The sequence below is a fragment of the Choloepus didactylus genome, chromosome 7 (genome assembly GCF_015220235.1).
Source record: "Choloepus didactylus isolate mChoDid1 chromosome 7, mChoDid1.pri, whole genome shotgun sequence".
Classification (NCBI taxonomy): domain Eukaryota; kingdom Metazoa; phylum Chordata; class Mammalia; order Pilosa; family Megalonychidae; genus Choloepus; species Choloepus didactylus.
Window position 1 is genome coordinate 68,311,020 of NC_051313.1, and position 17,905 is coordinate 68,328,924.

Here is a 17,905-nt window from a genome sequence, read left to right on the forward strand (position 1 = left end):
ACCCTTTTTAGGTTCTAAAGAATTGGGGGTAGCTGGTGGTGGATACCTGAAACTATCAAACTACAACCCAGAACCCATGAATCTCGAAGACAGTTGTATAAAAATGTAGCTTATGAGGGGTGACAATGGGATTGGGAAAGCCATAAGGACCAAACACCACTTTGTCTAGTTTATGGATGGATGTGTAGAAAAGTAGGGGAAGGAAACAAACAGACAAAGGTACCCAGTGTTCTTTTTTACTTCAATTGCTCTTTTTCACTCTAATTATTATTCTTGTTATTTTTGTGTGTGTGCTAATGAAGGTGTCAGGGATTGATTTAGGTGATGAATGTACAACTATGTAATGGTACTGTAAACAATCGAAAGTACAATTTGTTTTGTATGACTGCGTGGTATGTGAATATATCTCAATAAAATGATGATAAAAAAAAAAAAAAAAAAAAAAAGGCATTAAAAAGGATGTTCACTATAGCATGATTTGTAATAAGAAACATAACTAAATGTCCAGCAATATGACAATAGTTAAATTTAGGCACATCAATTGGAGTACAGTGCGGTAGGAAAAACAAGAAGGTACATCTACATGTATTCACATGTAAATAAAACCAAGATGTCCAAAAGTAAAAGTACAATAAGTGTTTACATTACACTCTCTTAAAACAGCAGATTACTTCTACAGACACAATGGACTCTGAAAACAATATGGAGGATGTACATCACCGTGACAACTATAATTCCTTGAAGGGATTTATTCCTCAAGGGGACTTGAGCTTTATCAATGTTTATTTATATGGAATTTTTATTAGGTCACGGTCAAACCTCCACCCCCAGCCCCACACAAAAAAGATATGTTTAACTCATTTCCTTCATCAATTTTTAAAACAATTTTAGTTGGTTCCCTATCAACCTACAATGGTGACTAACTGTGTGTGTGTGTGAGTATAACAGTCATGGAATATTATATACTTAATGTTATTCAATAAACAGCAATCTTTTTTTTTTCTCAATTTATACCATCTTAGGTCACTGGAGATCCTCATCAACTTGGCTCCTGTGTTCTTTGGATTATGATTCTATTCATGTAATAGATGTAGTAACAGGTGTATGTGTTTATGTATACAGATATGTACATGCATTTTAAAATACATATGTAGGGATAGATATACACATATCAGCATATGTGTATCAGGAACAGTGACAGGAAATACACATTACCAACCATTTGTATACACTTTACTAGTGGAATGGGAAGAAAGTGTATGAAAAGGTGTGCAATAAATGGTTAACTCAGCAGGCTTGGAGTTGCCCAAACCCTGTACCTTCCAAAGGTCTTCAGGCATGGCCTCTGACTGGCTTCTGGCCCTTAGAATATACCACATAAGAGTGTGTTGGTATACCTGAGACCATGGGCCACACCAGATAGTTTATGCTAACAGTGTGATTCACAATGAGCCCCTTTTTTTTTGTATGACTAGGGCTTTGGGCCACACTGTATTAGTCCCCCTTGGGGGGAGGGGGTTTGGAGACTGAGTAGCTAAAGTCAGTCAGGGGGTGCTCCATGTGTTTGTAACTGACTCCCAATAAAAACCCAGAATACCAAGGCTTGGGAGAGCTTCCCTGGTTGGCAATACTTTGCATGTGTTGTCATACATCATAGCTGGAGAATTAAGTCCTATCCATGGGATTCCACTGGGACAGGACAACTGGAAGCTTTGCCTTGTTTCTCCTAGACTCCATCCTATGTACCTTTTTTCTTTGCTAATTCTAATCTCTATCCTTTTTGTAATAAAACTGTTGCTGTGAACAAAAAAAAAAAAAAAAAAAAAACTAATGTATCGATAAAAAATTGATAGGGTTAGTAAAGGAAGCAAAGAAAGATAGTTAAGAAGCATGCTTTGGCAATGTCCATTTAAACATAGGGGAGAGAGTTTCCTTGTTGAAGGGCATAACCTGGTCGCAGTGGCAATCTATCATTCATTCTATCACAGACACTTATTGAGTTCCTAGTGCTAGGCCTGATATACAATGTGATCTCTGCCATTAAAAGTATAGAAGTTTCTGAGGGAGAACTGAACATTCCTCTTAAAGAGAGGAATGCATTGTCAACTTTAGATTAATACCATTAAGTGTTAAAATTGAGCAACTCCTTCCTTACAATTTTGCTTTCTCATCAATTGCCGTAAGGATAAAATATTCTGCCTAGAAGGTGAAGCTTCTAATTCCCCTGTTGGTTATACTTTTCATCATACATGACTAAATTGGATCTTAGTTTGTTATACTAGTTTCTTACGAACTTGCTTAGTGTGGATCACATCCCTGCGACCAGCTTCAGAGCCACACACTCTGAGGACTCTCTGTGGACCCAACAGCTTCTCCTGACAGCACCCAGGTTTGGCAGGCACTTTTTCATTTCAAGTGTCGATAGATAGATACAGCTGTGTGGAAATTATCTGACTCAATAAAACCGTTATTCCAACAAAGCTAGAAAATAAATCGATTCTGAGCCTTTTCCAAAAGGACTGTAATTAAGAAATTGAAGTCTGGATTTGTGTCTCCTTAACAATGCTTCTTTCTAACCCAAGGAGATATTTTTCTAATGTTACTATTTATATCACACAGTGTAATTATTTACCTCTTCTATGCATTAAGTTTTTTGACAACAAATACATGCTATTTCAGGTAAAGAAATCTTAGTATCATATAACTTTTCCAGTGCTTCCTAGTGCTCTTAGAATGGTCTGATGCTTGCCTCCTGCTCTAGATTCATCTCCTCCCAGACTTACCCTTGCTGTCTGGATCCTGCTTTACTAGACTCCATTCTGCACTCTTTCTGATGGCACTCATCTCCCTACAGCCTGTCTGTTCACTGTTTTACATTCTGTGTTTACTGTTCTCCAATTCTTGATTACAGATTTACTCATTGTATATATCCCTAAACAATTTATTGTCTAGTTTAGTATGTGTTTTAGTTTCCTAGGCTGCTTTAAGTAAATACCATGAAATGGGTCAGGTTAAACAATAGGTTTTAAGGCTGGGCAAATGTCCAAATTAAGGCATCATCAAGGCAATGTTTTCTTCCCCCAAGACCAGCTGCTGGTGATCCTTGGTTCCTCTGTCACATGGTAAGGGACATGGTAGCCTCTGTTGGTCTCTCCCTTCTCTTCCAAGTTTCGTTGACTTCAGCTTCTTTTATGACTTTCTCTCTGAGTTTCATGTTCTTCTCAAGGACTCCAGTAATAGGATTAAGACCCATCCTGATTGAGGTGTACCATACCTTAACTGAAGTAGCCTCATCAAAAGGTCCTACTTACAAAGGACTCACATTCACTGGAATGGATTAACTTTAATAACATGTTTTTCTGGGGTACATACAGTTCCAAACCATCATAATATGCTTTTAACTTTTTATATTGTATCATATTGTAAGTATTCTTCAGTGATTGTTATTTTCACTTAATTTTTTATATGTGATATTCAATCACATGAAGATTTTGTTGAAGACTGGAATTACCCATTTCTTGAAAGTTTATAGAACTCACATGTAAAACTGTCCAAGGCTTGTGTTTTCTTCTTTGGAAGATATTTCATTACTGATTCAATTTATTTAATGGTTATAGGACTATTTGGGTATTCTTTTTCTTCTTGGGTTAGTTTTAACAATTTATATTTTTCTAAGAAATGGTCAGTTTCACCTGAGTATTCAAGTTTATTGCAAGATGATTAGTCGTAGTTTTCCTTGTATTGTAAAAACTTTTCTGTTAGGGAAACAAATACATGGGTATTCATTTTATTATTTTATACTGTATGTAGTTTACATATTTTTCTTTTGAGCATATGTATACATACATATAACACTTATCAAATAAAATAAAAATAAAAGATAAAACAGTAAATGGAGCAAGGGATATAATTTTCAATGAAGACATGAGTACCATATACATCTTATCATTGATATATATAAAGGAGAAACTGTTATGTAGCTAAGAAGAAATGGACAGATACATTCCCTAAAGGGATGCTTTAGCATATATCAGGTTTTGATAGAGCTAATAATAAGGTAATTTGAATAGAATAGATAAAATTAAAAACCTATGCTATGTAAGCATAAATTTACACTTTCTTGTCCATAATTCATGAGACATTTAAAAAACTTATTATACAAAATTTCAAATGTATACAGAAGTATAGAGAAGTTGAATGAACTCCCATGTATCCATTGCCTAGCTATAACAATTATTAACTCGTGGCCAATCACGTTTCGTCTATATCCCCTCCCTCTTACCCACCCCCTGCCACCACTGGATTATATTGAAGATATGTCAAATTATTTCTTTAATCTGCAGATATATCAAAGTGTTTCTTTAAAGATAAGGGACTCTGTTAACTCTAATATTTTTATCCAAGAAACATAATGATTCCTTAATATCTAATATCTGGTCATTCATGAAACATTTTAATATGTTTAATATATATATTAGCCTTAGAGAAAATTTCACATTCCAAAATGCTGTGAGAGATTGTTTCTTTGAAAAATTTCATTGTTTCTTTGAAAAATCCTTTAAGTTTTGCATCAATTTTCTTAAAATGATATTTGCACAAACCAAAGATCTTTTCTACCCACTGTTATTGTCCTCAATTGTACCTGCTTTCCTCCTGGTGTTTTGCTCTGCTGGTTCATACCAACCACAATATATTTCCAATAGTGTTAAGAGTCAGGCAATAAAAATGATCTAAGTTAAGAAAATGAGAATAAGGTAGAAGCTATTCTTCAAAGTGGCATGTTACTGTGTGTTAAGTACCTCTGTGTCAAAGTAATTAAAAAAAAATCTTGTCTCATTATGCTAATTTTTGCAGTATTCTATTTAATAAGATATACTTCAATCAAATGGAATTATAATGTTTCTTTTGTGAATTTTAGGACTGATGGATTTTTATTTAACAGAGCACATTTATTTTGTAGCTGCTTTGCACAAAATTAGTAAAACAATATTACTGTGATGGCACTGAGGTCAAAAAAGTTTTCTGAACATAAACATCCAACTATGTTAAATCCCATCCTTAGGACTGCTTGGAACAAATATGAGCTATTTAAAAACAAAGACGGCTTCTCAGCCTATTATGGAAATGGAAGAGGAGTCTGCTGAAAAGATACAATTTCTTAAGAGCAGTGGAACATCTATCTTAAGTATTGACAGCTTAGAAACAAATGGTAAGAAATGTGAAGGGTATGAGTCGATGGCTTATTACTCTGCTTATGTTCAGGATTATATTCAGAATTAACTCATAACTATTTTGAAGTCTCCTTTACTGAAGCATGTAGACAGATTAATATCTTCCTAGAAACTTTAGAATTAGAATTCTAGAAAAGCCTTATAACCTTACAGATTGATTGTGAATATAAATCTATTTGTGGTAGGTGAGAGGAGATTAAGTATCCATTAGAAAACTATTAACTATATGATGCTAATATATACATCTTTAAAATGAATTTTATCAAAATTCTGTGTATTAATAAAATATATCTGTGCTTTTCATTTAGAGGTAGTACTTTCTGAGTTCAATCATAATATTCTCGGATTGGGACTGGACACATTAGAAGAACAAGAGGAGAAACAGCAATTTTTTGCCAGGCTTGAGAAAGGCTTAACATCTTCCATTGACTATTCCAGATTAAATAAGGAATTGGATTCTAATGACTCCACAAATTTTAAAGCTTTGCTTAGGTAATGTAAATAAATATAAACTATTAAATGCAATTAGATTTTACTTTTTTTGTATTTTTGGAAGGCTGGTATATGTACGGACTTAAATGAGTAAACATTATACCATATAAATGGGCAAAACTTAAATCTTGTTTTTAACTATTCTTTGTTCATTATTTTAGTCAGGGTTTATTGTGTATATGAATGGAATATGTTAATTTGTGCTTGATAGCCTATTGTTTCCAGATACCTGAAATTTCATGCCTGAGATACTATTGAGAGTAATAACACATTGGCAATAAGACCTTGCTAGGAAATTAATTTATTAAATGATTTTTCCACAGTTAAGGTAAGTAAGAGAGCCCAGGGAACAGTTATAAACTCACTAAAAGGGAACATAAAGGGAAAGAGCAACCAGGGAGCAAAGACAGGTTTGGTCTGCGTCCTACCTCTGTGTATGGTTAGCTCTAGCAGTTATCAGGAAACCTCATTTACCCTGGAAACCCTACTGGTTGACTGAGCTGCTCCTTGCTAAGTATGATTGACCTTTAATATTCTCAGGATCTTTGTGAAACTCAAGATCTTTAATTTCCTCAGTTTCAGTTATCTACTTACTTTTTAAAAGTTTTAAATGGAAATCAGATTAAGAATTGATTTAGTGTTTTGAGAACATAAAAGTATCATTAAGTTAAGGGTCAGGAGAATTATAACCTCTGGTTATTATGAGTGTCTGGTCACCTCAAGATGATTAGTTTCTTATACACAAGTGATAAAGCAGCCCAGTGACTGTCATGAAATTACCCTATTTGCAAGCTCTAACAAGTTAGCCTGCCGGTGCTACAGATGCTGGCATAGACTTGAGCCTTCTAGGTTAGAGGCACAGGACTTTATTTCTCAAGACAGAAGAAGTACTGAAGTGTCAAGTTCATTCGCATCAGTTCCCCCATATCCCTAGTGGTTATCAGGAAACCACTGTCCCCGCAGGGACAACTCGAAGGGCCCGTTATCGATGTCTGCACTTGGCAGTGGGTTGCATTACAGGAGAGGAACACTGAGCTTGGGGAATGTACTATTTACTTTATAGTAAATCGAAGCAAGCTTGCTTTTTGGGCAGAAATGTTTCCTCATCCCTCAAGGTTGCTTGCTGCAGACACAGCCCTGAGAAATGGCCCAGTAAAGAGTGGTCAGGATCTTGCACTCTTGGCACAGCCAGCAAGAATGTACATGGACACTCAGGGCCCATAGCAGATTGCATCTCAACAGTGACATTACAGATTAAGCTTGCACATGTTTGTTAGCCACAATTTTATTACCCTTTTGCACTATTGATTTTTCTGCTCCAGAACAGGCTTGTCAGAGTCCCATATATATAACATTCAGTCTGCGATAATGTTTGCTGCTATTATGGTAATGATTATTACAGTTTCTTAGGTTGGTTGGTGATCTCACTAAAGACAGAGTTAATGTACTGAAAAAGGTGGTACTGATTCTTTGGTTTGAGAGAAAAAGGTATAAGAGCTAATATATTCAATGTAATTAAAACTTGCATGAGTTCTCATGTCCCTTGCTGAGTTTCTTGGTTTAGGATTCCTATTGAGCTTCCATTTCAGGATTAAATTGCTTATTAGCATGTAAATGCTGACCCGGGCATTTTTTCTGTCCTCCCTGTGTATTTGACAGGTTCTTAGAGCTTGGGGTCAATTCCTAATCTTTCTTGAAGAAGGGGTCTGGGTCATGAGATGAGATGTGTGCATGCAAATTGTGTGTATTTGTGTACAAAATTAAGAAATCTAGCATTTTTTTCTTTCAAATTACTTTGGCAGCTACAATTAGTATTAGGCTTTGAGGATCCTTTATTTATTTATTTTAATTCATATTAGTTCTTATTTTTCCATCTCTAGTTTAGCAACTGCATAGTATTACAAAGTATGAATGTTTCATAGTTTACATAGTTCTATTGATAAATATTCAGATTGTTTCCAGTTTTGGATTATTATAAACAATGCTATAATGGATATTATTACTTATGTATCTTTGTGCACTTGTACTGTAGGATAATCTTAGAAATAGAACTGCTGGGTCAAAGTATATGAACATTTGGAATTTTTATGTATATTGCTAAATTGCCTTCAAAAAAGTTTACCTTCATTCATATTTCACCAAATTAAAATGAATTATTCCCCAAAAACCTTGGTAATCTGAGAGTGAAAATGGTCATTTGTTTACATTTGTAGTACTTTAATAATGAGTAAGATTGAGCATCTTTTCAGGTGTTTAATGGCAATTTGTATTTCTTTTTTTTATGACATTGCCAATGTATTTCCTTTAAGCATTCTTCTATTGGGTTGTTCATCTTTCTTTATTGATTTTTTTTTTTTTTTTTTTTTTTTGCTGACAAAGGAGTTTTATTGAGATATATTCACATACCAGATAATCATCCAAAGTGTACAGTGGTTCACAGTATCATCATATAGTTGTGCGTTCATCACCACAATCAATTTTTGAACATTTTCATTGCTTCAAAAAAATCTTAAAATAAAAATAAAAAAAGAGCACCCAAACATCCCATACCCCTTATCCCCCCTATTATTTATATATTTTTTCTTTGTTTTCTTATTCATCTGTCCATACACTGGATAAAGGGAGTGTCAGTTGCAAGGTTTTTGCAATTACACAGTCACACCTTAAGAGCTATATAGTTATACAGTTGTCTTCAAAAATTAAGGCTACTGATTACAGTTCAGCAGTTTCAGGTATTTCCTTGTAGCTATTTCAATACACTAAAAACTACAAAGGGATATCTATATAATGCATAACAATAACCTCCAAAATGACCTCTTGACTCTATTTGAAATCTCTCAGCCACTGAAACTCTATTTTGTTATATTTCTCTTAACCCTTTTGGTCCAAGAAGGCTTTCTCAATCCCACAATGCCAGGGCCAGGCTCACCCCCAGGAGTCATGTCCCACATTGCCAAGGAGATTTACACCCCTGGGAGTCATGTCACACATAGTGGGGAGGACAGTGACTTTACCTGCAGAGTTGGCTTAGAGAGAAACAGGCTCCATCTGAGCAACAAAAGAGGTTTTCTAGGGGTGACGTTTAGGCCTAATTATAAGTAGGCTTAGCTTCTCCTTTGCAGAAATAAGTTTCATAAGGGCAAGCATGAAGATTGGGGGATTGGCCTATAAAATTGGTAGTCCCCAATGCTTGTGAGAATATCAGGAATTCCACAGGTGGGCAAGTTTAATATTTCCACATTTTTCCCCAGTCCCTCAAGGGGGCTTTGCAAATACATTTTTATTCTCTGCCCAGATTACTTTGGGATGTATCGGGGTTCCATACTAAACTGCACAAACCAGCCAGATGTCTCTGCCTTTTCAAAATTCCGTGTCGCTATGGTGTTTGAATAAACTGATTGTACAAGTTAAATTATTTACTGTGCTACAGAAAATATGCATATTACACCAAATAAACATCTCTTCCTTTGGGCTCACACAGAAGTTGATGTTTTAAAAAAAAAAAGCAGTTAATGTTGTCCTTTACCCTTTAGTCTGATTTGCCTTAGTCCTAACCAGATCCACTTCGTTCATATCTCTAACTGAAGATCTGAATGCTTTTTCAGGTTTTTTTTTAACAGTTGCAGCATGGAGTAATACATTCATAGCTTCCAGACTCTACCTCTAAGTGTCAGGTGTCACACAGATGCCTGAAGTTCCAGGTCATGAGTAGGATATAGACAAAGAGCCCAGCGTCTCAGAATTTAGAAATAATGCAACTCAAGAATAGATGTGACTGCTGTAAGAGATTTCTATCTAGGAAGCTTTATAATAAGCCTTCCCCTGATAACCTGTGTTCTCAAATTGAATTCTCAGAGTTTGTACATTGTATTTAGTCCATATTAGTAAGGCGTTATAATATTAGTCTTTTCATTTCTGGTTTATTTCATTCAACATACTGTCCTCAAGGTTCATTCATCTAGTAACATGACTCACAACTTCATTCCTTCTTGCAGCCCCTCAGTATTCCATTTTATGCATACACTGCAGTTCATCTATTTACCCTTAGGCCACCTCCATCTGTTGTAAATCATGAATACTGCTGCCATGAATACCAGTGTGCAAATGTCCATTCATATCCCTGTTTTCAGTTCTTCCAAGTATAATACCTAATGATGGGGTTACAAGATCATATGACAACCCTATACTTGACCTCCTGTGGAACAACCACACTGCCCTCCAAATGGGCTGCACCATTCTACCTTCCTGTCAACAGTGAATAGGTATATCCCTCCCTCCACATTTTCTCCAGCACTTGTATCTTTGTTTCTTTTTTTAACAGCTTTATTCACATGCAGTATGGGACATCCTAAGTAAACAATCGATGGTTCCTGGTATAATCACATAGTTATGCATTCACCACCACAGTCTATATGAGGACATTTCCATTTCTTCCACAAAGAAAGAAGAGGAAAAAAAAAAAAGAAGAAAAACAAAAATTAAAATAAAAAGGAGAAACAACAACAGTAACACCCGGAATCCTATACCCCTCCCTTATATCCCACTCCTGGTGACATTTGGGTTTTGTATATTGCCTTGGTTACATTTCATAGAAGTATATTACGATTTTTCTGCTAACGACTCTAATTTTCATTGATTATATTTTTCCGTATACCATCTCATTTCTAACACCTCATAAAGTTGACATTCATTTGTTCTCCTTCATGTAAAAACATTCTTATATTTTTACATTTAGTCACCATCATTGTCCACTCTAGGTTTTGCTGAGCTATACAGTCCCAGTCCTTATCTTCTGTCTTTCCTTCTGGTGTCATTCATGCTCCTAGCAGTATCCTTTGTTTTTGAAAGATTTTCCTTATGGCTCCTAATTTTTTAATGTTTGATGGAACAGTATTTGAGAAGAAAAATATACTCAAAGTACACTTAAAGGATGGAATGAAAATTATTTTCACTTGAAAGATGGAATGAAAATTATTATTTTCATATGGATACTAAATTAAATAAATATTTTTCTAGTAATCAAGCCAATATAGAATTAACTGAAGATGAACAGGAGAATGAATTGAAACATGAAGAACTGACAGGTAATTTCATTAGTTTCAAATTTATAATATTTCCAAAGGTATATAGCTTTTAATTTAAGTGATGAAGACATAATAAGAGAAAAATAATTAAAAGGAAAATCATATAGTCTTGGAAAGGACTTTGAACTCGTTGTTATTAGTGTTGTCTAATATGAGCTACTAAGAAATTGGTGGGAGTGCACTGTGTCTTGTTTGTTGGGAGTGGGCAGTGAATCAATGGGGAACACACAAAAAAAGGATTTTTGTACAAGGACTATGGGAATCTGTGAAGCCAAGGCGAAGACCTCCAAGTATGGTATTTGGGAGATAAATCTTTCCTATGCGTTTACTTTTAATATATCTGTGATTTTATATTTAAAATGGGTTTCTTATAGACAGCAAAAGCATAAAGGTCATATATGACCAGTATTTACCTAAGGGAGGGGTCAGATATAGGCCTCTCATAAGCACTTTAAAGCTTATAGTAGAGATACCTGCCAAATCCAAAAAAAATCAACTTTATAAATTAATAAGTAGAATCCCACCTTTTTAAGAGTATCAAGATTTTACAGAAGTGCTACCTTTAACAAGTAAGCAATTGGAGATTTTGTCTTTGAAAAAATGAATAATAATGGCTTATTTTAAAGGTAATATAAACTATTTTGGACAGCTGTAGAATAATTGCTTAATAGTATAAAAGATTTAAAATGTGAAACTCTAAGAACTGTTTGAAAGTACAAAAAAATGAAATAAGCCTAAAATAATCTCATGAATGAATTCTTATTAGCTCTTTACCTCCAAAAAAAGCGTCTTCTGTCAAGGTATCATGTACACTTCTTCCTTTGGAAATCGACAGTCTTTTCTAGAATTTGAGTTTTTTGACAGTGAGATCTTTTATTTTGAAATATTTATTAAACCTATTTAATATTTTTAAAACATATTTTCTTCAGAAAATTACAGTGATGATTTTGAAGATGAGGATGTAAATGCACCTTTGACTACTAAAGATGAAGAGATTCCTTCCAAAGGAAATCTCAAACCAGAAGAAATAAATACACCCAAACAGGTATAAATTTGACAGTTTTGAAACCACTTTTATCAACTGAACTGACTGTCAATTTAGAAAGACCTTGAAATATGGAATGCCTCATAGTCTTGCTCATTGTTATAAAGTTATATGTCTCTTAACATCCAGTTAAACATTTTATTAACTTAGAATGCCAATTTAATATAAATTTTTAGTGAAAAATCATGACAATTGATGATTTTCTAAAGGATTTTTTGGCACGTAATCTGAACTTTTAATTAAAATCTCAAGTCTAATTTTTAAACAGGTATGCTGAATTATACTTTTCTTTGGTAGGACTTGTCCTTGTGAAGTACAATAAATGCCCCTCCTCAGTATTTATTGTTAGCATTACTGTCTGAAACTTATGTGGCTAAGATGATAGATTAAATTATTCCTTTCATATTCAGTGGTGGTATACTCTAATTCTCTCAGTTTCTCAGTTCTTATGAACACTTGTTAAGGGTTATTACTACATATTGACTGCCACATAGAATTCATCGTTAACACTATATAATAGTAGCTAGTAGGACAATTACTATTTGCCATATAGATCTTGATCTGGACATAGTCTCTTTTGGGACTGCATGTTGGTAGTGGGTGTTCTGAACATGTGTGAAACCATTGGCTTTCTACTTTCCAGGTATAAATAAATGCCCTTATTTTTAAATTTACCTAGTACTTTGTTCTTGGGTATGCCACTTAATTTGGGGGAAAAAAAAACAAGATAACCTTGAAAATAAAACATGAAGATTAATGTGATCTGATGAGTATTCTTAGTTTAATGGGATTTATACCTGGATTATGGCAGTTACAGTATTCTATTAAAAATAAATGTCAGTAGAAGGCATAATGGTATAGTATATAAATAAAGTATATTTATATCTCTGCATAGAAATATTTCAGCCTCAATGAAGAAGCTTAGTAGAGAGCCATTTGTGTAAGGATCAAAATAGAAAGGAATTAAAGCCCTGTTATGGAAGGATCCTGAAAACTGCCTATCCAGGTAGAGATGTTAATTAGAAAACTTATTCTGAGGGAACTTAAAGTATTGCCCTCAACAACCTTGCCATTTGCTGGAAATATACTTTGACCCAGAGTACATTATATAAGTTCTTGACCTGCCTTTTTTAAAATGTTGGCTCTCAAAATGTAGATGAAACAATGAGTACTACTTATATTTGGTCATTAATTTTGTGAAATAAGGGAAAATTGATTATGGGTATTATAATGGTGGGAATCTTGTGTCAGAGTTGTCATATTACCTTGGAGTTAAAAAAAATATGACAATTTTTTACCAAGGTAGGTGAGCAGAGGATACCTAGATAGATTAAACAAGAATTATTAAGGCCTAAATTAATTATTGATAATTGCCAAAGTTCTGAAGAAACTTTTAGAAAATCTCTCAGAGATTTTTTTTTAGTCTTGGTAAGTTATTGATAACAAGTGGTGAAAGAAACCTAGAAAATATATTCCTGATCTTTTCATAATGAAGTGAAGCACTGTTTTTCAAATTTGTATTCATTACGGTCATTTTACATAACTTTGGTTTTCAAATCATATCATCATTTTCTTTTAATTTAGGAAGAGAAAACTGGCATGCTGGCTAATGGTAAGTATTGTGTGTATTCATATAGTTTACTTGGAAAAAACTGGTCTGTTGGGAGCTGCATCTATGTAATTGTGAATAAATCAGAATCAGTCTTTGTTTTTAAATATCCCTGAGGACATAACAGTCACAGTTTTTCTCAGTAGTATGTACTTGTGCTTCTACTGAATCCATCCGGTTATATTTGAGAGTATTTCTTTTTTGTTATTTTTCTCAGGCCCTTTTACTTTAACATGTAGATGTACATTAGAACTGTACATAAACACAGATATGTATGTTTATGTGTGCCTACTCTCTTTTATATAGGAAGAAAATCATGCTTGTTTTGTGTGTGTATGTGATTATATACTATATTAATACTTGTATAAATATTTTCTTTTTATATGCATTGCATATAATTAAAATAATCTTATTAGATCGAAGGAACCACATAAATTTCTCTTTATTCCTAATATCCTTTTCTATTCTTCCAGTTGTGCTGCTTGATTCATTAGACTCTGCTGTCGAGGTCAACCTTGATGAACAGGATAAAGCAACAACTAGGCCAGATGCCCTACCAGAAGTGACTGATAATGAAATGTCAGGAACAGGTATAAGTGCTTCAAAAGCTGGCTATTCTCTAAATATGCATATTTTATGACTACTTGACTTTATTTCTGTGAATATAGGCATATATATATAGTAACCATAGTCACAATAAGAATGTTAAATCTCACATATTTCTACTATATTTTAACCTTAATAATCTGAGCTTGCTAATGGTTTCACTTAATGCTAATAGGCCAAGTAAAGAATGTTCTCAAATATATATTAATAAATGAATGAATGCTGTTAATGGAAAGTACAGCACTATAAGTGAATATTAACTAATTTTCTGTGCCCCTTCAGAGTATGCAGTTAAATTTGCTCTTGATAGAGAAATGGGACTTCAGTCTTACTGTACTTTTCCGCAGTTCCCTCTCTCTAGGAAAAAGCTAGCTCACATTCCAAAATTCTAAAATAACCAGGACCATCTAGATTTTCTTAAAGGTTGTAAAGGTCTTTAAGACAAACCCTTTTCAAACTTTTTTAAAGCAATGGAACCATTATTTCCAATTGAAATCTTAAATAGAACTCTATATTTAAGTAAAGATGAATTTTTATCAATATATAAGTTCACATTTGTAACTTTTGCTTATAAAGTTAGTGAGAACAATAATGTTCTTTTGGAATTTTTTAAATCAGAAATTATATTCATTAATCCTCATATCACCATGAGACTTCAAATATATATATATATTTTTCATTGTGTAGTATAAAAAAATCTTGATATACTACGTAAATATTTGCAAATGGGAGCTTTTTTTTTTTTAGTGTGCAGGAAGTTTATTAGAAAGTGTTCTTGGAGTCACTAGCTGAGGAAGGGAAGGGAAGAAAGCAACAGACTGGGCAGAAAAAGAAGTTGGGCTGTGATGTAGTCTCATCAAAGGCCTCTGCTAATTTGCTAATTCCAGGGGCTCTCTGAAGCTATAGTTTCACAGCCCTTCAGAGTAGTTGCAAGTTGGGTTGAGGTTTTGGGGCTTTTATACCCTTTCATAAACCGGTTGTTGGATTTGTGCCGCTCAAAGAAGGGATGAGTGAGCTTGGGCAAGACAACTCATTTCAGATTAAGCAATTCTCTAAGGGAACTGACAGATGAGAGGTCTTTGTCAGCAGCATTCCCAGCAACTGGAGGGGTAATTCCTAAAGGAAAACAGGAGCTTTTTAATCAGTTTGCTTTGCTGATTGGGGTACTGGTCAACTAAACTAAGTCAGACATTTAGGAAAAAGAGCAATAGGAAATGTTTGTTTCAGTTGCATCACTAACCAACTCAAAACATCTGCCTGCATCTTATTTTAAGTATGAATTTATTGTCACTTGGATTCATATTTCTAGACTTGCCACTTAGCAGTTGTGTGTCGTAGGGCAATTAATACCTCTAAACCTGTTTCCTCTTCTTTAAAATGTGGCCTTGTGATTGTCAGTTGAGTTAATGCATAGTGCCTAGTGCATAGTTAAGAGTCAACGTGCAGTAGCAAATCATATGGTTGTTTTTATCATTATTATTTATGTCAGTCCTCTCTTAATAGTACAAGCTGTAATAAAGAACCTGAAGGCATGCAGTATAAATACTTCTTGGCTGTGGCATCCTGAATATATCTAGTATTTTGGAAATACCCTTGAGAGTCCTTCAGTAAGCATCCAGACTTTATCTAAGAACTGAAAAGTATGGTCTTGTGGTTTTTTGTTGTAAAAAATTAACTTATTTGATCCTGGAATTATTTTTAGTATCATTGGAGTTAATGACTGAAGTTAGGAGAAAAGTACATTTCCCCTGCTGTTATCTGAGCAGCCCCTAATACCTCATTATCCTTCATTTCTAATTTTTGATTTCTAATTTCTAATTTTTAGGTCATTTGCTTTTTTCATGTTTTGCACTGTTCTTGCTCTAAACATCAGAGCCTCTTCCTTCTGACATCTCACACATGTTAAATTAGGAGTGAGCATTCAATACTGCTTTGCTATTTACCATTAGGATAATTTCTTATATGTATATTCAGCAGAGATTTTAAATGTCCTGATATTCCAATAGAGGAAAATCACCTTGTGCCTTTCTTTTTTTCATGAAAACAAATTTTCTCTCCAGTTGTGCCACTATGGGTCTGGCTGATGGTTTACAGGGAAAGTTAGCTAAGACCTCTTTCCTCATGACTTTATGGAAAACCCCTGCCACTTAATTGCTGGCACTTCTGCTCTAACAACATCCCTACTTTTTTGTTTTTAATAAGCAAATATTTTATTTGTTGGGCTGTGCTCCAAATAGCAGTGGTAAGGCATTCTTACACAATCTTATATGTGGCTCTTAGCCACCTCTTATGATTAGAGATGAAGGAAGTCCCTCAGAGTTGTATGCTATACAACTTACAGATTATAAGGATAAGACTTTATATACCATTTTATTTCAAGCATTATATGGGTACCAAAAGAAGAGGAGACTGGTTACCCTATTTCTCTCCTTTTTTTCCCACTCCTCTTCTATTACTCATTTATACTTTTCTCTAATCCTCCACTATTAGTAATTAAAGTTACAAAATGAATAAGAAAATACTCATAAAAACATTTGGACATTATTGTCTTTAGATTCTTTGGATTCTTTTTTCTATAACTTATTTATCTATGGGTGACAGCTGGGGATAAATAAGGAAGGAAGAGTTGGTGACTGGGTGAATAGTTATACCATTAGCTGAAATAGAAATACTGATAGAACAAGTTTTGTTGGGGAATATAATGAATTCAGTTGTGGGTATGTTAAATGTTATTTACTTAGAGAAAATCTGAAATGCCTGGTAGAGAAAAAAGATAAGGACAAATGTTTGGGAGTCATAGCATATAGGTAACGGTTGAAACTAAGGGTCTTGATGAGCTATACCAGGTGAAAAAAATATGAAATGAAAAACAGGGAGAAAAAGCTCTAAAGATAGAGCCTTGACATGAGCCATTTCCCATAAGAGATGAACAAGGAGGCAGCAGAGTAGTAGGAAGAAAGAAGGGATGCTCAAGAAACAGTTCCCAGGAAAAAGTGATCCACTGTGTCAGATATCTCACTTGGTTGAAGTAGGATGAAAACTAAAGATAGCTGGATTTGGCCATTAGCAAACCGCTTTTATTAAAGCAACTTTAGCAGGATGTTGGAACACATATTGGATTGCAGAATTGGAGGAATGAATTGCAGTTGAAGAAATGCAGAGTGCAAGATGTTTGGTGGCACAGGGAAGCATAAAGAGAGAGAGACAGAGAGAGAGAGGTGGGAGTGTGGGTGGGGAGTAGAGGTAAGGGTGGGGTAGAATCCTTGAATGTGTCAATTTGGGAAAATTTAAGAATGGTTTTATCCAATGCAGCAGAGTAGGAAGAGAGTACAATAATTTGTGGAGACAGGTTTTTTCATTCTAACATGTCAGGATAAAGACTTTATCTTTAGGATTTGCTGAAAAGAGTTATTGAACCTACTGTGATTTCATGCTGGTAGGCTATAGCTATATATTACCTGAGCTTGTGCTTACTCTGCCTTTATAATTTCACTATTGTCTTACAACCTTGTTCACCATTCCTAACAGTTTAAGGAATGATATTAGTATTTTATGTTTGTCATGTATTTGTATTATAATTTGTACCTAGGGATTACATTTATTTCAACAGGTGTTTCTTATGGACAAAGCAATAGTGACATTGAAGCCCTACATCAAGCTTATTGTCATATAGCCCATTCTTTGGGAGATGGAGAAGAACAAAGAATTGAGAGCAATGTGGTAGAAAATATCAAGAGCTCAGTGAAAGAGCATCCTCAAGACAATGAAGAGTCCTCTAAAAACTTCTCCACTACTGAATCTGGTAAAATGTATTCCTTTAAACAGTTTTCAGTGTAGT

The 17,905-nt window shown here is 34.3% G+C and overlaps 1 protein-coding gene across 2 annotated transcripts in view; it reads left to right on the plus strand.

The window, feature by feature from the left end:
- Nucleotides 1-17,905, plus strand: part of CEP162 (centrosomal protein 162) — an 88,366-nt gene that overhangs the window by 15,610 nt on the left and 54,851 nt on the right. For both annotated transcript variants that reach the window (XM_037844265.1, XM_037844266.1), the window contains exons 4-10: nt 5,063-5,209; nt 5,540-5,723; nt 10,740-10,807; nt 11,737-11,852; nt 13,437-13,464; nt 13,935-14,051; nt 17,678-17,869. In XM_037844265.1, the coding sequence (XP_037700193.1) occupies nt 5,063-5,209; nt 5,540-5,723; nt 10,740-10,807; nt 11,737-11,852; nt 13,437-13,464; nt 13,935-14,051; nt 17,678-17,869 (852 nt within the window). The remainder of the gene's footprint in view (nt 1-5,062; nt 5,210-5,539; nt 5,724-10,739; nt 10,808-11,736; nt 11,853-13,436; nt 13,465-13,934; nt 14,052-17,677; nt 17,870-17,905) is intronic.